The 22,599-nt window shown below is 49.5% G+C and overlaps 1 protein-coding gene across 6 annotated transcripts in view; it reads right to left on the bottom strand.

The window, feature by feature from the left end:
• adam23a (ADAM metallopeptidase domain 23a) overlaps nucleotides 1-22,599 on the bottom strand; it is a 305,906-nt gene that overhangs the window by 180,492 nt on the left and 102,815 nt on the right. For all 6 annotated transcript variants that reach the window (XM_043693275.2, XM_043693274.2, XM_043693276.2 and 3 more), the window contains exons 9-13: nucleotides 22,230-22,298; nucleotides 17,159-17,230; nucleotides 13,773-13,939; nucleotides 10,683-10,767; nucleotides 2,622-2,712 (exon numbers count right to left, since the gene is read on the bottom strand). In XM_043693275.2, coding sequence (XP_043549210.2) covers nucleotides 2,622-2,712; nucleotides 10,683-10,767; nucleotides 13,773-13,939; nucleotides 17,159-17,230; nucleotides 22,230-22,298 — 484 coding nt within the window. The remainder of the gene's footprint in view (nucleotides 1-2,621; nucleotides 2,713-10,682; nucleotides 10,768-13,772; nucleotides 13,940-17,158; nucleotides 17,231-22,229; nucleotides 22,299-22,599) is intronic.

The raw sequence follows: 22,599 nt of genomic DNA on the forward strand, positions 1-22,599 counted from the left end.
ACCACCCGCGTGCGACTGCTCACAAAAAAACTAATGACACTTCAAAGGGAACGTCAGCCTTGAGTATGGGAGATTAAGGGGTGATCTCATTGGGACGTTTGTGATCTTGAAATGGCTGATGGAGGAGAACTATCCCCCCAGTAGGGGAGGCATAACCTCTAGACTAGAGGTAGGCCATTCCGATTCGATATTTTCGCAGGGAGGGTGGTAGAAATCTGGAATTCACTCCCAAGAGCTATCTCTGGGTCAATTAGCTTAGTGGCAGGCCAGGATGAGTGAGGAGAGTAACATCAACTTTCATGCAACATCCTGCTGCTTTCTGTGCATCATCAGGAAGGTGGAGTCTAAACTGTTACTTCATTGGGCTGGATATTTCACATATTACCTCCTGGATAAGGGGAGGACAGTGGTTTACAGTAACTAAGATTTACAGTGGTTTACAGTAGCTACAGTAAGACACAAGTTATTACACTCGATGCAGAGCTGATGCAACATTCAGAGAGAAGATCTGAGACCCAATTCCCGGATGTGAATAAAGACTCGGGATCTGAACAGATGGTCAGGTACCCTCGACTCCATGGGGAGCCTCAGTCTCACACCTCCCCTCCCTCTTCCTTTGAAACCCCCCCCCCCCCCCCCCCCTCGCATCAAAGCTGTTTGGGATCTGCAGGTTCCACCAGAAGACTTCACTGCTGCAAGTTGGGAGCTCAGAGGAGAGCATTCTGAATCGATCCCGCTGCTCCAGGACAAGACAATCAGCAGAGGCAAGATGGCAGTCTGACCGCCCCGATGTGAAACCGCCCCCTAGGACCAGCAGCCACTGAGAAAAACAGCCTTTCAGCTAGAAATAAGCCGCTGGGAAATTAATCAATATTTTTTCTTTGCCAATTGGCCAAGTTTTAAGGTCTGATGACCCAAACAATTTAATTGTCTTTTTTTTGCATGCATGGGGAAATTGTATATTTGTTGTTTATGCAATAGTAGATACTTTATACATATTAAACCCTTTGTTCACAATTTCTGCACTCCCGCACCCCAAGAGAGTGTCTGTAGTAAAACACAGTATGTTTGTTGACATGAAAAACCTATCTGACTAATTTTTTTTGCTGGACATGATAAAGTAGATATTTATCGAATTGCTAAAATTTTAAATTCAAACTCTGTTACAACCAAGTTAGGAGTAGCAGAGAGACAGTAGGCCATTCACCCCTCTGAACTAGCTCTTTATAGTAACGACAGGCCAGAGGGAAAGCTCAAACATACCCCAGGCGAAGCTGCACTCTATCATTTCAATTTCAGAAGGGCAGATCATTCATCCAAATGATCAATGCAGCAACAATAATTGCATTTCTCAAACACCTTTAGTGTAGCAAATGTCCCCAAGTGCTTCACGGGAGCATCATAACGATAATACAGAGGAATCTCGAATATCCAAAGGACAAGGGCAGGGAGTATATCGTTCGGTTAATCGAATTCCAGATAATCAAATGCCAAATAACATAGTTCAGCCAAGCATCAGGACCTTGTGATCTTGCCGGATAATCCAATATTTGGAGAATCGAATCCCGGATAATTGAGGTTTCTCTGTACATGGCACCGGGAAGGCAGTAGTTTGGTAGCCATATGCTTGGTTGAAGAGGTAGGTTTTAACAATCATGGAGGCAAAACAGAAGAGGAGGATAAGGAAGAAAACTCAAGAGCTTAAAATAAGACAGCTGAAGGTATGAACACCAATGGGAAACAGGGCAGCACAGGAGGCTACCACTGGAGAGGTGCAGAGATCTCAGAAGGTGCACGGCTGAAGGTGCCCATAGAGACAAGGGTTGGCATTTTCTGCTTGCACAAAACACCATTTCCCCCAAATTACTTACTTGTACCTTGGGTCAATCTGCAATACTGGGATTCTGCAGCTTGTACTTCTGGCAGCTGCCACAGCCTCCCCAGTGGCGCTGCTGAGCGCAAGAGCCACTGGCCTCTGAATGGCTGGCAGATACAAGCAGCTATCTCTTCCATCACTAAGGGGGGGGACCTTCATTCCAAGAGAAGGTATGCAGGGGTGACTCATCTCTGCCTGACTGGCTTGTGGGTTCAATGGGCTTCTCAATGCCTCTCAAGACCCATTGCCCCAACAAGATTCCGACCCAGGAAGGGGGCAAGGTCAGGCAGAATATGAGAATTTCAAATTGAAAATGGTGTCATGATTAGGGTGGAGTTGGAACACCCACCAGCTCATCTGTTATCTCCTGCTCCCTCCCTCACCGTTCTGAACCATTAATATTTAACGGGCTGACACCAAACATTGTACACTTGGCTGTACATCTTTCTTATTTATGACAAAAACAAAATAGCATAGGAAGCAAGAGAAAGGCAAAGCTCCAAATGATGTGCAGCAATGAACATCTCACGTCCAGAAAATACTGAAGGAAACAGGTGCGTAACTTGCAAACATCTTAAACGTTCCCATACTAAAGGTTAGGCATCTTATTGCTGGAGATTTTGTGGGGTGTGGGGAATGGGGGCAAGGGGGTCTCTCCCTCACAGATTATGTACCAGCACAATACAACACTCTTCACATTTCCATTGTTAGAGGCACACGCTTGGATAATATTAACAGTACTTACTTTTCCTCTTTGATTCAGACTCCCACTGTATGCCCAGGTTCTGCGCAAGGCCTTGCCCTAGCACAACTGGCATCGACCACATATGTCCATACTGGGATTGAGAGATTAAAATAGGAATACAACATGAATTAGGATAAGGTTGGCAACCCGTGACCAGTGGAGTTCCACAGGGATCAGTACTGGGACCATGACTGTTTACAATATGTATTAATGGCTTGGAGGAAGGAAGCATATGTACTGTAGCCAAATTTGCAGATGACACAAATATCAGTGGATAGGCAGGTTGTGAGAGGGATACAAACAGTTCACAGTGGTATATTGATAGGTTAAATAAGTGGGCAAAAAGTTGGCAAATGCAGTACAACGTAAGAAAAAGAGAAGTTGTTCATTTTGGAAGGGATAACAAAAGAATAGAGCATTATTTAAATGAAGAGAAAACTGCAGAAAACTGTGACACAAAAGGGACTTGGAGGGTACCTGTGCATGAAACACCAGAAGTGAACACACAGGTACAGCAGGTAATCATAGAGTCCTACAGCACGGAAACAGACCCTTCCGTCCAACTAGACCACGACGACCAGCTGGCCAAACCAAACTGGGCCTGCTCCTGGCCCATATCCCAAGCTTTTCCTACTCCTGTACTTAGCCAAATGTCTTCTAAAATGTTGTATCTGTACCTGCATCCACCACTTCCTTTGGACGTTCATTCCACACGTGAACCACTCACTGTGTAAAAAAGGTTGCCCCTCATGTCCTCTGTAACTCTTTCTCCTCTCACCTTAAAAATACGGCCCCTTTTGATCTTCCCTAAAATACGGAGAAGACCTTGGCTATTCACCTTATCTAGGCCCCTACAATTTTATAAACCTCTATAAGGTCACCCCTCAACCCTCCTACACTCCAGTGAAAAGAATCTCAGCCTATCCAGCCTCTCCTTATGACTCAAACCCAATTAGGGAGCCGAATGGACTATTGTTATTTCAAGGGGTTGGAGTATAAGAGTTTTACTGTAACCGCAGAAGGTGCTGGGGAGACCGCATCTGGAGTACTGTGGGCAGTTCTGCTCTCCTTATTTAAGGAAACTTATTGATTCATTGGAGGTAGCTCAGAGAGGCCTCACTAGAATGAACCCTGGTACAGAGGGATTGCCTTATGAGCAAAGGTTATGGGCAGCACGGTGGCACAGTGGTTAGCACTGCTGCCTCACAGCGCCAGAGACCCGGGCTCAATTCCCGCCTCAGGCTGTGTGGAGTTTGCACATTCTCCCCGTGTCTGCGTGGGTGTGCTCCAGTTTCCTCCCACAATCCAGAAATGTGCAGGTTAGGTGAATTGGCCATGCTAAATTGCCTGTAGTGTTAGGTGTTGGGGTAAATGTAGGGGAATGGGTCTGGGTGGATTGCGCTTCGGCGGATCGGTGTGGACTTGTTGGGCCGACGGGCCTGTTTCCACACTCTCAGTAAGTAATCTAATCTAATCATAACGAGGTGGGAACTACTCACTGGAGTTTAGAAGAACGAGAGATCATCTCATTGAAACCTAGAGGATTCTTAAGGGGCTTGACAGGGTAAGTGCTCATGGGAGGGTCCAGGAGCAGAGGACACACTCTCAGAATAATGGGGCACCAATATAAGACGGAGATGAGGAGGCAGTTCTTCTCTCTGAAGGTTGAGAGTCTTTGGAACTCATTGCCACAGAGAGATGTACGGGAGGAGTCCTTGTGTATACGTAAGGCTGATTCTTGATCAGTAGGGGAACCAAGGGTTACGGGGAAAGGGCAGGAAAGTGGACGTGAGGAGTGTTGCCATGATTCTATTGAACGGCAGAACAGGTTTGAGGGGCTGAATGGCCCATTCCTGCTCCTATTTCATACAGTCTTATGATCTAAAACATTGTGTTGCTGGTTCATAGATGCAGTCCATGCTGACCCTACGTTGAAGAGGAATGAGCTTCAAAGGAAGATCCAGCAAGGTCAAACTATCCAGCGCAAGGTCACTGTGGGATACCTAAAACATTCCAGGGTACAGCCAGTGAATTGTTTCACCTGAACTCAGGACAATGGGAACAAACACAGCAATTAGTGAAGCAACTTTGGTTTGCAGTGACCTGTTGTGTAAATTAGTATCAGGCATATTTATACAGGAGCATGGATTGTATCAGAGGCTGTCAGATTGGAAGCTGGTCAAGACTTAGTGAGTTTGGGTGGAAGGCTGCCTGAACTTTAGGAAGGTTACAACACAGAAGAATGCCATTCGATCTATCTTGTCCATGACCATTCTCCATCAGAGCAACTCAGCTAGTTCGTCTCTTGTCAGCCATCCCCACTTGCTCTGCACTTTTCTTTTCAAATAATTCGGTACGGTCATTTTGAGGGTTAGGATGGAGTGCGCCTCCCCCACACTCTCATTCTAGATGCTAACCACTCGCTCTGGACAATGGGTTTTTTTTCCCGGAGATTTTCCTGATGTTGTTGTTGACTGTTATGCCAAGCTGGTGTGCTCCGGTTCCAGAATGTTCTGCCAGTGGGAATGGTTTCTCTCCCCATCCCGCTCTGCCCAGGCCCTTCATGATTTTAAACACCTCAATCAAATAATGATCTCCTCCCAATGTCCTCTTCCCTGAGGTGAACTGCTCCAGTTTCCCTGAACTGTCCTTGTAACTGGTGCCAGGTAGGGAGGGTGAGGGGTAGGGTATCGGATGGGTAGGGGGTGGGTTGATTGCCCATTGGTGAGTGGGTAGGGTCTGGATTAGTGGTGCTGGAAGAGCACAGCAGTTCAGGTAGCATCCGAGGAGCAGTAAAATCGACATTTCGGGTATAAGCCCTTCATCATGAATAAAGGCAGAGAGAAGGGTGGAGAGATAAGCTAGAGGAGGGTGGGGGTGGGGGTGGGGGTGGGGAGAAAGTAGCATCGAGTACAATAGGTGAGTGGGGGAGGGGATGAAGGTGATAGGTCAGGGAGGAGGGTGGAGTGGATAGGTGGAAAAGAAGATAGGCAGGTAGGACAAGTCATGGGGACAGTGCTGAGCTGGAAGTTTGGAACTAGGGTGAGGTGGGGGAAGGGGAAATGAGGAAACTGGTGAAGTCCACATTGATGCCCTGGGGTTGAAGTGTTCCGAGGCGGAAGATGAGGCGTTCTTCCTCCAGGCGTCTGGTGGTGAGGGAGCGGCGGTGAAGGAGGCCCAGGACCTCCATGTCCTCGGCAGAGTGGGAGGGGGAGTAGAAATGTTGGGCCACGGGGTGGTTTGGTTGATTGGTGCGGGTGTCCCGGAGATGTTCCCTAAAGCGCTCTGCTAGGAGGCGTCCAGTCTCCCCAATGTAGAGGAGGCCACATCGGGAGCAACGGATACAATAAATGATATTAGTGGATGTGCAGGTAAAACTTTGATGGATGTGGAAGGCTCCTTTAGGGCCTTGGATAGAGGTGAGGGAGGAGGTGTGCAGTGGCAGGGGAAGGTGCCAGGATGGGAGGGTGGGTTGTAGGGGGGGCATGGACCTGACCAGGTAGTCACGGAGGGAATGGTCTTTGCGGAAGGCGGAAAGGGGTGATGAGGGTGGTGGTGGGGTCCATTTGGAGGTGGTGGAAATGTCGGCGGATGATTTGGTTTATGCGAAGGTTGGTAGGGTGGAAGGTGAGCACCAGGGGCGTTCTGTTCTTGTTACGGTTGGAGGGGTGGGGTCTGAGGGCGGAGGTGCGGGATGTGGATGGGATGCGTTGGAAGGCATCTTTAACCACGTGGGAAGGGAAATTGCGGTCTCTAAAGAAGGAGGCCATCTGGTGTGTTCTATGGTGGAACTGGTCCTCCAGGGAGCAGATACGGCGGAGGCGGAGGAATTGGGAATACGGGATGGCATTTTTTCAAGAGGTAGGGTGGGAAGAGGTGTAATCCAGGTAGCTGTGGGAGTCGGTGGGTTTGTAAAAAATGTCAGTGTCAAGTCGGTCGTCATTAATGGAGATGGGAGAGGTCCAGGAAGGGGAGGGAGGTGTCAGAGATGGTCCAGGTAAATTTAAGGTCAGGGTGGAATGTGTTGGTGAAGTTGATGAATTGCTCAACCTCCTCGCGGGAGCACGAGGTGGCGCCAATGCAGTCATTAATGTCGCGGAGGAAGAGGTGGGGAGTGGTGCCCGTGTAATTACGGAAGATGGACTGTTCTACGTAGCCAACAAAGAGACAGGCATAGCTGGGGCCCATATGTGTGCCCATGGCTACCCCTTTGGTCTGGAGGAAGTGGGAGGATTCGAAGGAGAAATTGTTAAGGGTGAGGACCAGTTCGTCCAAACGAATGAGAGTGTTGGTGGAAGGGTACTGTTGGGGACGTCAGGAGAGGAAACAACGGAGGGCTTGGAGGCCCTGGTCATGGCGGATGGAGGTGTAGAGGGATTGGATATCCATGGTGAAAATGAGGCGTTGGGGGCCGAGGAAACAGAAGTCTTGGAGGAGGTGGAGGGCGTGGGTGGTGTCTCGAACATATGTGGGGAGTTCCTGGACTAGGGGGGATAGGACAGTGTCGAGGTAGGTAGAGGTGAGTTCAGTGGGGCAGGAGCATGCTGAGACAATGGGTCGGCCAGGGTGGTCAAGCTTGTGGATCTTGGGAAGGAGGTAGAACCGGGCAGTGCGGGGTTCCCGGACTATGAGGTTGGAAGCTGTGGGTGGGAGATCTCCTGAGGTGATGAAGTTCTGTATGGTCTGGGAGATGATGGTTTGGTGATGGGGAGTGGGGTCATGGTCGAGGGGGCGGTAGGAAGAGGTGTCCTCGAGTTGGCGTTTGGATTCAGTGGTGTAGAGGTCAGTGCGCCAGACTACCACTGCGCCCCCTTTATCTGCTGGCTTGATGGTGAGGTTGGGATTGGTGCAGAGGGATTGGAGGGCTGCGCGTTGTGAGGGTGAGAGGTTGGAGTGGGGGAGGGGGGTAGACAGGTTGAGGTGGTTAATGTCCCGGCGGCAGTTGGAAATGAAGAGGTCGAGGGCGGGTAATAGGCCAGCGCAGGGTGTCCAGGTGGATGCAGTGTGTTGGAGGTGGGCGAAGGGGTCCTCGGAAGGTGGGCGGGAGTCCTGATTGTGAAAGTAAGCTCGGAGACAGAGGCGACGGAAGAAGTGTTCGACGTCACGGCGTGTATTAAATTCATTGATGCGTGGACGGAGGGGGACAAAGGTGAGTCCTTTGCTGAGGACTGATCGTTTATCCTCAGTGAGGGGGAGGTCTGGAGGGATGGTGAAAACTCGGCAGGCTGGGAGCTGGGAGCTGGTGTGGGTGTGGAGCTGGGAGTGGGGGCGGAGCCAGTAACTGGAGTGGGTGTCAGGTGTAGGACGCCAGATAACCTTAGGACAGGTACCAGCTGAGCAGGATTCTAGCTGGATAGGAGAGAGAGTGCCAGGTGGGTTGGATGCCAAAAGGATTAGGTGCCAGGATGCAAGTCAGCAAGGGGGCCAGGTAAATGACGCGGTGTTTACGGTAAGCCAGGGTGAGCAGCAGAAATCAGGTCTTGTGGGGATTTGGGAAGGCGGATCTGGCTACAGGAGGGTTATTGTGCTGTCAGAGGTGGTGCATGGGTGTCATGTCGTGTCAAGTGGGAGGGTCAGGGGTCAGGTTGGGTCAGCGGGTGGAGTGTGTGTGTCTATGTGTGCGTGTGTCTGTCTGTGAATCTGTCTGTATGTGCGTGTGTATGCATGGGGTGGGGGTGGGTGTGTGTGTGGGAGTGTGTGTGTGTATGGGGGTGGGTGTGTGTATGGGGGTGGGTGTGTGTATGTGTGAGAGAGGAGACAGAGTGTGTGTGTGGGAACATGTATGGGGTGTGTGTGTAAGTGTGTGTGTATGTGTGAGACAGAGAGTGTGTGTGTATGGGGGTGAGTATGTGTGTGTGAGAGGTACACAGAGAGAGAGAGAAGAGTCGGCGCGTGTGTCTGTCTGTGTGTGAGTCTGTCTGTCTGTGTGTGTGCGTGATTGTGCATGTGTATACATGGGGGTGGGTGTGGGTGTGTTTGTATGGGTGTGTGTGTGGGAGTGTGTGTGTGCATGGGTGTATGGGGGTGTGTGTGTGTATGGGGGTGGGTGTGTGAGTGTGTGCGTGAGAGGGAGAGAGAGTGTGTGTGGGTACGTTTATGGGGTGTGTGTGTTTGTGAGACAGAGAGTGTGTGTGTATGGGGGTGAGTATGTGTGTGTGAGAGATACACAGAGAGAGAGAGAGAGAGAGAGAGAGAGGGAGAGGAGTCCGCGCGTGTGTCTGTGTATGTGTGTGTGTGTGTGTGTGTGTGTGTGTGTGTGTGCGTGTCTGTTTGTGTGGTCTACTGAAGAGTTACTCAGGAGTTAGACAGTGAATAGTCTAACTTTTCCTCAGTAACTAATTAGTTAAGTTCATCAAAACCCTCTGAATTCTCCAAATTAAATGCAGGCTTTGGGTGTAGAGGAATTGCCCAGTGGAATCTTCAACCTCCGGGACAATTCCTTTGGAATCTGCCAGAATGGAGATTCCAATGTGTCTCCATGAGCGCCTCCCATCCATACTGGAATAAAAAGTGTCTGGCCAGTGGAAAATCCATTATGGCAGTGACGGAGACCTGGGTCAAAGAAGGATGGGGCTGGGTATTAAATATTCCTCGAGAGTAAGGTGTTCAGGGACGGTAGGGAAGGCTGAAAAGGAGGGGGAGGGGGAGGGGTACAGGATTGTTTATGCAAGAATGGAATGTGCCAGACGGTTGAAGGACAGACTCTATTTGGCTAGAACTAAAGAACAAAAATGCAGTAATTGGTTGGTGTAGTCTACAGGCTTCCAACAATGGAAGGAAACGCGCAAGGAAATTACAGAGAGTAATTATAGAGAAGTCATAATGGGAGTTTCAATTAACCAAATCCTGACTGGGATAGTTGTAATAAGGGATGGAGCATTCCGATTCGTGGGAATGTAGAGTACAAGAGCAGGAAGGTTATGATGAGCTTGGATAAGACACCCGTTAGTTAGGGTATGGTAATACAAGTCTGACTGCCAGACTTTCGGAAGTACGTGAGCACAGTGGGGAAAGTACAGAAGGGGTTAACCAGAATGGTTACAGGGACGGGAAACTTCAGTGACGCGGGCAGATGGGAGAAGTTGGGACTGTTCTCCTCGGACAGAAAAAGGCTGAGAGGAGATCTGAGAGAAGTTTTCGAAATCATGAGAAGCCCTGATCAGGGAGAAACTGCTCCCACTCGCAAAACTATCCTTTACGGGAGGGCATGGAATCGGAGTGACTTGCAAAAGAAGCAAATGCATTCTGTGAAAAAAAGACTTTTCAGAGGAAAATGCCTTGCACACAATACAGGTAAATACAAGATACCTGGTTCCCCCAGCTCAAACGGTCACTCACCTCAGCACCTCACCCTCTCTGTTTACCAAACTCACACAACAACACGCGGACTGAAACTGAGCACAGCAAGCAAAGCCAAAGATATCAGAATGCGGGTAAAAGAATCAGAAATCATTTTGGAGAAGATCGATTTCCCACAGAAGTTACGTTTTGAAGGACTGAGACAATGCGTTCGTGAAATTAAATGTCCAAGGTCAAACAGTTTGCTTGCAGTAATTAGCAGGTCACCGAACACAACGCTGGGAAAAATCATTCACTACCTCCTAAAGGCACTGGCCCGAACTTTTTCTGGGATATAGTGGGTTATCTGTGGGCAGGTACCACAACGCCACACCCACATTTCAATGCCAGTCCTTTGGTGAGAAACTGCAGAGGGGCAGGCTATCACAGATTCTGTGTTTAACTGTGGGCATGTCGACTCGAGAAGCCACTGTCTAATTGGCTCGGTGAGCACCAAAGGCTCCCTGTTACTCAGGAGGCTGAATTCAGGCCAACAGTGAGAGGATGATGCCTTGCCTACTCGTCTTTAATACAGAGCTGTAGGGAGTTTTCTCCCTCTCTCGTGGCGGGAGAGCAGACAGTGCCTCGATTTAACATCTGATCTGACAGACTGCACCCCCAGCAGCGCAGCATTCCTCCCAGTGCTGCTCCACAGAGTCAGCTCAAATTCTAGTCAACGCAGTGAATCAGAAGGGGGGGTGTCGGAAGGAGTGGAATTCTTACCTCATTCACCCCGACTCCACGGCTCAGAGAGCAAACACCCCCGAAGAATGCCATGCTGCTCATGCTGCTTTTGAATGTGGTGCCCCTGGTCAACACACAAGAGAAACATAAGTGCGGTGCCACAGGAATGAGCACAACATGAATCCAGAATAGATGAGGAGCCGGACACAACAGAATTCAATTCTAATCCTGTCTTTCCCGCTGTTGTGTGGCGTCTGCAGGACATAATGCCTAACCGTGCTGTTATAATGGGCACATACAATCTCCTTAACTCTTCCACTAACTGGTCACCTAGAATTACAGAATCCCTACAGTGCGGATGTAAAGGCCTTTTGGCCCATCGAATCCACATCCGACCTCCGAACAACATCCCACCCAGACACCCACCCGCATCCCTGTAACCCTGCATTTCCCACAGCCAATCCACCTACCCTGCACATCTTTGGACTGTGGGAGAAAACAGAGCAAACCCACACAGACACGGGGAGAATGCGCCAACTCCACACAGACAGTCACCCACAGGGTGGAATCGAACCTGGGTCCCTAGCGTTCTGAGGCAGCTATGCTAACCACTGAGCCACCGTGCCGCCCACAACAGCAGCATATGGTTAGAACCGGGTAGATTCCTAATCAGAGTTGAAAAGTGAGGTGCTGGAAAAGCACAGCAGGTCAGGCAGCATCCGAGGAGCAGGAGACTTGGCGTTTCTGGCATCAGCCCTTCCTCGGGAATGATTCCTAATCAGCTGAGAGACGGCAAGGAATCTGGAGCCTCCGCCATCACTGTTCCCAGCTCCAGGTCACAACATGCAGGCAGAAGTGCAGGTCACCATAGCAACCCGGACTTCCTGGGTGGTCCGGTTGGTGCCACTAGCACGGGGTTCAATGCCAATCTGCCTGAGGTGGATACAGGAATGCCCTTTCCCTGCCCCCCCCCCCCAGTGAAGGTCATCTACCTTCGAGCAGAGAGCCAAAGAAGACGTTTTTTTACCAGGGAGGGACATCTCCAAAGCAGGGAAACAGGACTTTTTTTTCTTTCTTTTTGAAATACCCACTGGAGGCAGGCAATGGCCTCAGCCTAACACCTCAACTGAAAGAAAGCACCACCAACAACGCAGCCCTCCCTCAGTACGGCACCGGAGGGGCAGCCCTGCCGAGGTTCATGACCTCAACCCGGAATGCCCCCCCCCCCCCCCCCCTCCCCCCCAAGCTCTGAGCTGAGGCTAAGACTCCGGGGCAGCACTGTCGGAGTGCAACACTGTCAGCTCAGCCAAAGGTTTATAAAATTATGAGGGGCATGGATAGGATAAATAGGCCAAGTCTCTTCCCTGGGGTGGGGAGAGTCCAGAACTAGAGGGCTTAGGTTTAGGGTGAGAGAGGAAAGATATAAAAGAGACCTAAGGGGCAACTGTTTCACGCAGAGGGTGATGTGTGTGTGGAATGGGCTGCCAGAGGAAGTGGTGGAGGCTGGTACAATTGCAACATTTAAGAGGCATTTGGATGGGTATATGAATAGGAAGGGTTTGGGTGGATATGGGCTTGGTGCTGGCAGGTGGGACTAGATTGGGTTGGGATATCTGGTCGGCATGGACGGGTTGAACCGAAGGGTCTGTTTCCATGCTTCACATCTCTATGACTCTCTAAGTGTTAAACCACAAGACAAATTCACGGTGGTCACGGTGCCATGGCATGGCTGCAGCGGTTGGTACTTTGGCACAGGGCAACGAATGCTGATCTGAGATTCACGGATGTTTCATGAGGTTTTACACGTGTGACCTTAAGAGCATGGACAGTTGACAGCCCAGTTAAAATAAAAGTGCACGAGCAGACTGGGAATTAACGCTGTGAAAGTTCGAAGGTTGCTTGAAAGTGAGGAAACCTAACTTCTGTCTTCTGTCAATTGTGAGGCACCGCATTTCTATTGAAAACAAAGCCTTCCCTAATGGTCACTGAGGGAGTGCATGACGGCAGAGTTTACTTTTCTTCAAAACAAAAATTCAGCCCCCCAATACAGCACTTCCCTCATTACCCCTGGGCCAAGGGGCTGGTCAGCTGCCTTCCTGAACCTCTGCACTCCTTTCTGGGCTGGACATAGCCTCGGTCCACTTCGGGAGCTCCAAGGCTTTGACCCAGCGTCAGTGATAGTGTATTTCCACTTCAGGATGGAGAGTGGCTTGGAGGAGACCTCACAGGTTCCTATGCATCTGTCGGCCTTGCCGTTCCAAGTGTCAGAGGTCACTGTTGGAAGAAACAGCTAACGGATATTTGTAACATTGGTTCCTTTTGCCTTCGGTTCTGGAAGATGGGCAGCACGGTGGCTCAGTGGTTAGCACTTTTGCCGTCCGGTGCCAGGGACACGAGTTCAATTCCCACCTTGGGTTGCTGTCTGTGTGGAGTTTACACATTCTCCCCGTGTCTGTGTGGAGTTTACACATTCTCCCCCTGTCTGTGTGGGCCCCTCCGGTTGCCTCTCACAGTCCAAAAACGGGTGTACTTGGTGGATTGGCCATGCTAAATTGTCCATTGTGTTCAGGAATGTGGAGGTTTGGTGGATTACCGTGGAATATGCAAGGATAGGGTAGTGGGATGGTTCTGGGGGTTTGGTGGGGGGGGGGTGCCCTTCGGAGGGTCAGTACAGACTTGATGGGCCAGATGGCCTGCATCCACACTGTATTCATTCTCCCTGTCCTCCTCGTTGACCCCTCACTGAATCCCTAACTCGTGACATATCCTGTTAGTCCCTGTGGAATGGGATCAGCGCTGGATCACTGGCAGCTCATTGCGTTCCAATCCCTCTGGGGTCAGTCCACTCTCCCTCAAGCTCTGCAAATCTCTGCCGGCCGGCCCCTCCAAAAACTCTGCGTTGACCCCATTTCTCGCAGGTCCTGCTTCCCTCTCACCCATGTCAGGGAGGCGTGCTTTCTGAATGCTGCTACGCACCCCCCAGCCCAATTCACTTTCTCACCCCACCCCCTCAATGGGGGGGGGGAGGCTCCTCAAAGTGACTGACCGCTTTGCCCAAATGTTTGACCTGCAGCGCCACCCCGTGGCCTATGGGTGATGACCCGCCACCACGGCCAGTGCTTTACTCACGAGAGCAGCTGGACGGAGTCGGCCTGCTCCCTGATGAACTGCTGTCGGTACTTGGAGAAGCTGCGCAGGGTCTGCATCTGGTCCTGACCCACATCGATCCTGTCCTTGTCCGACCACGTTTCCACGGCGACCAGGACCACCCTGGTGTTCAGCTGCTCCTTGAAGATCTGCAGGGCAGGAGGACAGGAGTGGGCCAACCAGGTAAATCCCATCCAATCAACACACACACACACACACACACATATACACACACGCACACACACACATCTGCAGGAGGCATGCATGGGGTAAGAAACTCTGCTAAAACAGCTTCCTTTCCCTTCTTAAAGCAGCTTCAAATATTATAGGCTTACCCCCTTCCCACCGGGCCTTGTGAGACTTGAAGAGGCCAACATTACTCCATCATCACAGGTATCCAACGACAAAACTCACAGGGAACGTTAAACCCGGCAGGAGTCTGGGCACCTAACACCCAAAAAGGTCTTTCTGAAGAACGGGAACGTTGAAAGGAAGAGGAGTGGGCCATTCAGCCCATCATGGCAGAAGTGGGTACTGCAGATGCTGGAGATGAGAGTCAAGATTAGAGTGGTGCTGGAAAAGCACAGCAGGTCAGGCAGCATCCGAGAAGCAGGAAAATCAATGTTACGGGTATAAGCCCTTCATCAGGAATGAAATCCTGATCAGGATTCCTGATGAGGGGTTTTTGCCCGAAACGTTGACTTTCCTGCTCCTCGGATGCTGCCTGACCTGCTGTGCTTTTCCAGAACCACTCTAATCTAGACCCCATTTAGCCCATCATGCCAATTCAACATGGCCACGTCTGATCCTCCACCTCTACACCATTCTCCCGCTCTCTCCTCATGTCCCTTCACTCCTGTGACTTGTAGAACACCAAAACGGATTTAGTGACTTGGCCTCCGCTGGCTCACCAACCTCCGAAGGAAGACATTTCTCATCATCTGTGTCCCAAATGGTCTACTGCCTGATGCTGCATAGACAAGGCCCCAGCTTAATGTCGAGACTACAAACAGTGCTGCTCTGCCCTCTCACTGCTGGACTGGTAGCAGCAGCTAAGATTGTGAACTCAGGTCTCTGGAGTGGGGTTTGAACCCACAATCTTTGAAGTCATAGACTGGATGGCGGGGGAGGTCGGGGGAGGGGGTGGGGGTGGGGGCGGGGGGGGAGGTGTAGGGTGCCCACCACTCTGACCTCCGGGTTATGGTTGCACCTCTTTGTCAAGCTCTCAGTGGGGTCTCACGGTCAAGTACCTTTACAGAATCGTGGCACTCCTACGGGATGCGCCATGCTGTGCCGGTTGGGAATATGAGCTTCAAGACACCACATTCCGCAGCAGGACTGAAACTTTCACCGAATGTTTTGCAGAAGGTTGGACAGAGCGCAGGGAACTGACCCAAACCAAATTGGTTTAGTCCAGCATGCAATTACATAGAAGTGGCCACAAGAGGGTGCTCTTACACACTGCTGTCCTGAGTGAACATGTCAGACAAAGTTCAAAATTCAACACAGCTTCCATTTTTAATTTATTTACCAATATTGTAACTGTACCAGCCTCCACCACTTCCTCTGGCAGCTCATTCCATATGTGTACCACCCTCTGCGTGAAAAAGCTGTCCGTTAGGTCCATTTTATATCTTTCCCCTCTCACGTTAAACCTGTGCCCTCTGGTTCTGGACTCCCCCACCCCAGGGAAAAGACCATGTCTATTTACCCTATCCATGCCCCTCATGATGTTGTAAACCTCTATAAGGTCACCCCTCAGCCTCTGATGCTCCAGGGAAAACAGCCCCTGCCTGTTCAGCCTCTCCCTATAGTTCAAACCCCCACCCCCTTATCCCTGTCTCTCTTTTGCCCGTGAATCCAGACAGACCTGGATGTTTAATTAGCAACGTAGCTGCTTTGATCCTGAGCTGCACCGGTGCCCACTGTCTGAGCTGTACAGCACAGACCTCGAGCCTGACACTGTGAGCAGAGAACATGGGCATCGCTAACAAGGCCGCCGGCTCCTAACATCAATGGATCTCCGCTCAGCAAATTAACGTCCCTCAGCTCTTCAAGGGCTACAAACACTTCCAGGCAGCATAAGAGAAGCGACGCCTCCTTACAGGATGCTACAGCGGATGGCCCTACTGTTGTTCCTCATCTCCTCCGCCCTGTGTCTCACTTGCCAGCCTGGCCCAGCAGATGGCAGGAAGAGGGAAATGATTGTTGTCTTCACCCGCTCCACCTCTCGAAACCAAACCTGTCCTCACCAGGGGTATCAGCGGGGGTGACCCAGTGCAGGCAGAGTCCCGTCTCCGCTGAGTGGTTTTGTGGGGAGCCAGCTGGCCGATACGCTGGACAGGACGGATTCGGAACAGACCCAGCAGCTCAGACCCACTTTCCCATGAGGCCATTTCCGTGGGTGGCCCACGGAACAGGATTCAACCCCGACCTGCATCATCACAGTCTGGTACATCTGCCCGACCCCCACCACCATCGAGGGCGGACTGGAGCAGCAGCAGGAATACCAGCCCAGGGAAATTTGGTTTATTGGCAGGAGGCAGAGGGGGATGGTTGAAGGGCTTTTCTTTCGTGACTGAGATCCTATGTCTAATCAGTATCACAGGTTTCAGTGCTGGGTTTCCAGCTGTTTGAAGTGTATATTAATGATCCAGATGTGAATGTGGGAAGTATGATCAGTAAGTTCACGGATGACATAAAACTCGGTGGCAGGGTAGGTAGCAAAGGAGAAAACCCTAGAATACAGGACAATATGGTCAGGTGGGCTAAACAGAGGTGAATGGATTTAATCTGAAAAGGGTGAGGTGGTGCTTTTTGAGAGTACTAATGAGGCAAGGGAGTAAACATTGAGTGGTGAGACCCCAGGAAGTACAGAGGATCAGAGGGAGATTGGTGTGCACACCCACAGATCCTTGAAGACAGCAAGACGCATAGATAAGGAATATGGGAAAAGTGGCTTTATAAGTCAAGGTATTGAATGTAAGAGCAAGGAGCTGTGTATAATGTTAGGTAGGCCTCACCTTTCAAGTATGTACAGGCTATGCCAATACTCATCAGTGAATTACAACAAACCTTGCAAAGTGTGAGAGCGGCAGACACATTTCCCAAATCAAAGCAGCGTCTTCAAGTGGAAAAGGTGCCAAAGGAGGAACTGAGGGACCGCCTCACCAACACACACCCCCTCCCACAAGAGCTAGTGCCCGTGGAAGGCAATACCGAGGTGTGACTCACAGGGTAATGCCAAGTCCTATGGGGCACTGCCAGCAGCTCTCTCCTGATTAAACATCACAGCTCAACCGAGCAGAGAGAGAAAGAGAAAGCAGCACTGCACACGCCATCGCTCGCTTGTCGGTGTTTGTACTTACAAAGTCCAGGAGGTTGACCACCGACTTGGCGAAGTTGTTGGTGTGAGGCCGGGAGGACCGGTGTCTCTTGTACTGCGAGAGAGAAAAAGTCAAGGCACTGTCAGACTCCCCCCGGGACCCGAGTTACACAGTTCCAAACCTTTACCACCCTTTTTGTATAAAAAGTGATTCCTAACATCTCTGCTGCACAGACTACTCTCCAATGTTTGAGATTGAATTGGAGGAAATTTCTATTCATCCAGCACTAGAAGTCAGGGCATTGTTTGACTTAGAACAAACTTCAAGATTGGTGATGGTCATTTTGGTGGAAGTGGCTGGGTCGGGGAGGTTTTGCTGAAGTGATGGTTTACCTGTTGGTTGACAATACCCCTCTCATTCACTGTCTCCACCTTCTAGACCTCTGTGTTCTCCCTGACCCTCCAACCCCCACCATCCCATGGAGGCCAGATCACCAGACCAGGTGGCACGTTCCCTCCCTAACAAAACGCTACATCGCCTTCCCAGGTAGCAGACGGGGGGGGGGGGGGGGATTGTTGTGGTTTTGTCAATGCAGATTGCATCGTGTGCTCCCCCCAACCCCAGCACCACCACCGCGCGGCGCTCCATATTGAACCAACTGCTCTTTTCTGATGTACGTTAAGTACCCGGACTTGGGTGCAGAGGACCGGAAGCAGTGAAGGGGGCAGCAGCAGCCTGCAGGAAGGCACTGTGGGAAACACCTCAGGCAGTGGCAAATGATGGCGCACACTCACAGGAGCAGCAATATGAGCACTCCAGGTTGCAATTTAAGAAAACTAGGAACGTAAACAGATGCAAGCAAATACGTTCACCAACAATCGAACGGGGCGAGCTGAGATGGCTGTTGAGAAGGCACGAGCAATCCTGGAGCGCAAAAGGAAAGAGGGTTTTTTTTTATTTTAAACTCCAAAAATCCTTGGTGAGGCCTCAGTTGGCCTCTAATGGCCACTTTTGAACACCGCACTTTGTAAAGTGCGCCAAGGTTTTACACAATGATTTCAGGAATGAGAGATGTTAAAGGGGATTGTTCCCAACCGGGATTGTTCCCCTCTGAGCACCCGAGGATTTGGTTTGAGGTTTGGTAGAGGCTGGCAAAAAAAAAGACCTTTTAGTCAGTCAGTTCATGGGATATGAGGGGCACTGGCCAGTGCAGCATTTATCAGGGTCCTTAAGTACCCGTGGCGAGCTGCCTTCTGAAAGCACCGCGGTCCTTGGGGTAGAGGGGCAATCGTGGTGATGTTAGGGAAGGAGTTCCAGAATTTGGCACAGCAGTAGTGAAGGGATGAGGAAGGAGGAGTCTGTACGCGGTGAGGTGTGGGGGTGGTGTCAAGGGGTGAGGATCCCCAGGGCCCTGATTTCTGGGGGTTGGTAAAAGAACCAGAAGAAGCCAACGGGGTCATCTTGTCCTTACACAGCAGGACAAGTACTCAAAAGGAAAAACAAAATGACAGAGGAAGCTGCAGGGAGAGTGGGTCAAAGTGGTTAGCTCCTTCATAGGTGTCCCTTGATCATTGTATGGGAATGAGCTACGGCTAGAATCTAATGGAGAGGATGTGATGGTTTAACCCTGGCTTGAGTCAGTGGTCTTAAAATTCAGGAACAGGTCTGAATTGAAGTAGACTTGGGTATTATAACCCAAAATATTGCGGATAGAATTTGATCTGAAATAAAAAAATATTTGCTTACCCGCATTACTGCTCAATAATCAGATTGAGAAGTTTCCTACTTTAACCCCTAACTGCTGTCTTGTGCTCTATGGGTACAGTCTGCCATCTGGTGATGGAACAGGGAAGTGTCAGATATTAGATGTAAAGAAAATGAGCTTGTTTCTTCCCTCTGTAATTATGAATCAGAGCTACAGTCTACACAGTTGTAGTGGATTCCTAAGATGTGGTCATTGACATCACAAAGGATTAACATGACAAACATTGTCACTTTTGTCATTTTGAGTCCTCAACTATGACCCCTCACCTGCCGTTCCCATCAGAGATACCGTATATACTCATGCATAGGTCGGTCCCATGTATAGTTTGACCCTTTGTTTTGGCCAAAAGATCTTGCATTTTCCCTATTTCTCGAGTATAAGTCGACCCTACTATATCGCATTATAAACCTCTTACAAAGGAAACTGCATGTTCCCAATAACCCACTTAAACAAAATAACATTCATTCATTCATATTGGTAATTCTACTAAATTCTCTTTGTTTACTATATTGCATCACTATTCATTCATTCACTAATCTACTTACCACACTTGGTTTACTACAGCACGTTGAGATTCATTCATTCACTCAGACCGGTACTAAGTCTATTGGTACTTAGCGTACTTTGTTCACCGTATAACTAGAAGCTAATATTGTTAAAAAGTTAATCATTTTAATTGTGCCATTATACCTGAATAAAAGTGAGTATTGGCTACATACAGGGATATCTTTAACTCTGACAAATTTGTTCATGTTGTTGGGGTTCATCGCATAACGAGAGTAAATGGGAGGGGAACAGAAGAATTTGGTGGGAAAGTTCACGATACGTACACATCCAGAATTTAATGAAAGTTTCGTTTTCAGTGTGCCATTGTACCAGGCCTTGACCATGTTGAACAGTGTGATTTTGCAGGATTTCAAAGAACCTTTGACCTGTTAAATTTTTGTACCGGTCTCTTGCTTTTATCCAGTAATTATCTTTACTGTAATTCATTGAGGTTTTCTTCTTTACCCGGGATTAATTATGCAATCAAATCGGGTTTTGCGAAAAATACGGTATTTCAAACAGCAGCATAAATTTCAGCCCCTCAAAACTCGTGCCTGTGTATTAGTCGTCCCTTTAAATTGAACCTTTAAAATTAATCTTAGGAATTCGACCTATACCCAAGTATATACGGTAATTAATTCACTAAAACTTAACACAAAAAATTAATTATTAGGTGCTTTGTAATAAACGGGTAATCAAAGGATCATTTCAGAAGCTCCAGTATGAAGGCTAACCTCACTCGACATGAACAACTGTCAGTAGACACTAGCTGTGATTTTCTGTTCTACACTCACCTGGATTGGAGCCCTGTGTGTCACATTACTCCTGTGCCTCAGTTCCTCATGCATACCTTCCATTGCCTCCAGAATCAACTACCCCAAAGTTCCCAGTCTCCATCCTCCAGACCATTATCTACACCTCTGCTGGCTGTGACCTAAGGTGCACCAGTCCCACCTTCTCCCCTCTCAGTCTTCTAAACTCAAGGGTATACAAGCCCAGTCGCTCCAGTCTTTCAGCATAAGGTAGTCCCGCCATTCCAGGAATTGACCTCGTGAACCTACGCTGCACTCCCTCAATAGCCAGAATGTCTTTCCTCAATTTTGGAGACCAGAACTGCACGCAGTACTCCAGGTATGGTCTCACCAGGGCCCTGTACAGCTGCAGAAGAACCTCTTTGCTTCAATACTCAATCCCTCTTGTTATGAAGGCCAGCATGCTATTAGCCTTCTTCATTACCTGCTGTACCTGCATGCTTACCTTCATTGACTGGTGTACAAGAACACCCAGATCTCTTTGTACTACCCCTTTACCTAAATTGATTCCATTTAGGTAGTAATCTGCCTTCCTGTTCTTGCCACCAAAGTGGATAACCATACATTTATCCACATTAAACTGCATCTGCCACGAGTGGTCAGATGCATGGCAGATGCAGTTTAATGTGGATAAATGTATGGTTATCCACTTTGGTGGCAAGAACAGGAAGGCAGATTACTACCTAAATGGAATCAATTTAGGTAAAGGGGCAGTACAGAGAGATCTGGGTGTTCTTGTACACCAGTCAATGAAGGTAAGCATGCAGGTACAGCAGGTAATGAAGAAGGCTAATAGCATGCTGGCCTTCATAACAAGAGGAATTGAGTATAGAAGCAAAGAGGGTCTTCTGCAGCTGTACATGGCCCTGGTGAGATCATACCTGGAGTACTGTGTGCAGTTCTGGTCTCCAAATTTGAAGAAAGACATTCTGGCTATTGAGGGAGTGCAGCGTAGGTTCACGAGGTCAATTCCTGGAATGGCGGGATTACCTTACACTGAAAGACTGGAGTGACTGGGCTTGTATACCCTTGAGTTTAGAAGACTGAGAGGGGATCTGATTGAGACATATAAGATTATTAAAGGATTGGACACTCTGGAGGCAGGAAACATGTTTCCGCTGATGGGTGAGTGCCGAACCAGAGGACACAGCTTAAAAATACGGGGTAGACCATTTAGGACAGAGATGAGGAGAAACTTCTTCACCCAGAGAGTGGGGGCTGTGTGGAATGCTCTGCCCCAGAGGGCAGTGGAGGCCCAGTCTCTGGATTCATTTAAGAAAGAGTTGGATAGAGCTCTCAAGGATAGTGGAATCAAGGGTTATGGAGATAAGGCAGGAACAGGATACTGATTAAGGATGATCAGCCATGATCATATTGAATGGTGGTGCAGGCTCGAAGGGCAGAATGGCCTACTCCTGCACCTATTGTCTATTGTCTATTGTTCTCGCTGACCAATGCTGTCGACTGGCCCCTCAAATTTAAAATTCTCATTCTTTTACTCGAATCCCTCAAATACCCACAACCCACTCTGTCCTCAGATTCACCTGTAGCCCTACTCCCTCTAAGAACATGGCACCTCCTCCAACTCAAGTCTCTTGGACTTCCTAGGGCCAAACGTCATCCCAGTGTCAGCCCTGCCTTGAGCTCTGCAGAGACTAGGTTCTGCCCTCGCTCCTCGGATGCTGCCTGACCTGCTGTGCTTTTTCCAGCGCCACACTTCAAGGACTCTGCACACGCCCCACTCTCACTCACATTCCCAGACCTGGCAACCTCGCTCCCCTCCGTGAAACTACTGCTCAAACCCAATGTGGCCATCCGGATCCCCCCTCCCGATATGTATCCTGCTGCATGAACACCCTGGGAAATATAACGGGCCATTATTGTAACAACAAGGGTAGTGCATCATGTGAGGTGTATATGTGACTGCAAACTGAACACAAGGTGGTGTGTCTGTAAGTGCAAACCGACTGAAATATTTCCAGCTCCCTACCATCTTGTGGTCATTTACAATCATCAGTTCCAGGTACTTCATTTCAGAGAAGACACTTCTGCGGTGGACCTGAAGAGACAGAATGTGATTAGTTCGCCCAAGCAATGGATGTGGAGTATTGATAACCAAGCTCCCGAGACAATGCCGACTCTCCCGTAGCCTGGGGAACAGTCTACCAGGTGAACTGTACATAGTTAACAGGGATCATTCCACGGTAAACTATCCCCAAACTGGCTATTACACAGCCCCCAGACATTAGAGGCAGCACCCAATGCTTCAGCCTTGGTCAATGATCAGTTAACCGGACAGAATGCCTGCCCAGCCACTCCATGTTGGTGTGACACTAGTCCCTGTCACTGGACATCACCTC

Source organism: Chiloscyllium plagiosum, unplaced genomic scaffold (assembly GCF_037043375.1).
Source record: "Chiloscyllium plagiosum isolate Xiang-an unplaced genomic scaffold, Cpla_swu_hap1 HiC_scaffold_7, whole genome shotgun sequence".
NCBI classification, from domain to species: Eukaryota; Metazoa; Chordata; class Chondrichthyes; order Orectolobiformes; family Hemiscylliidae; genus Chiloscyllium; species Chiloscyllium plagiosum.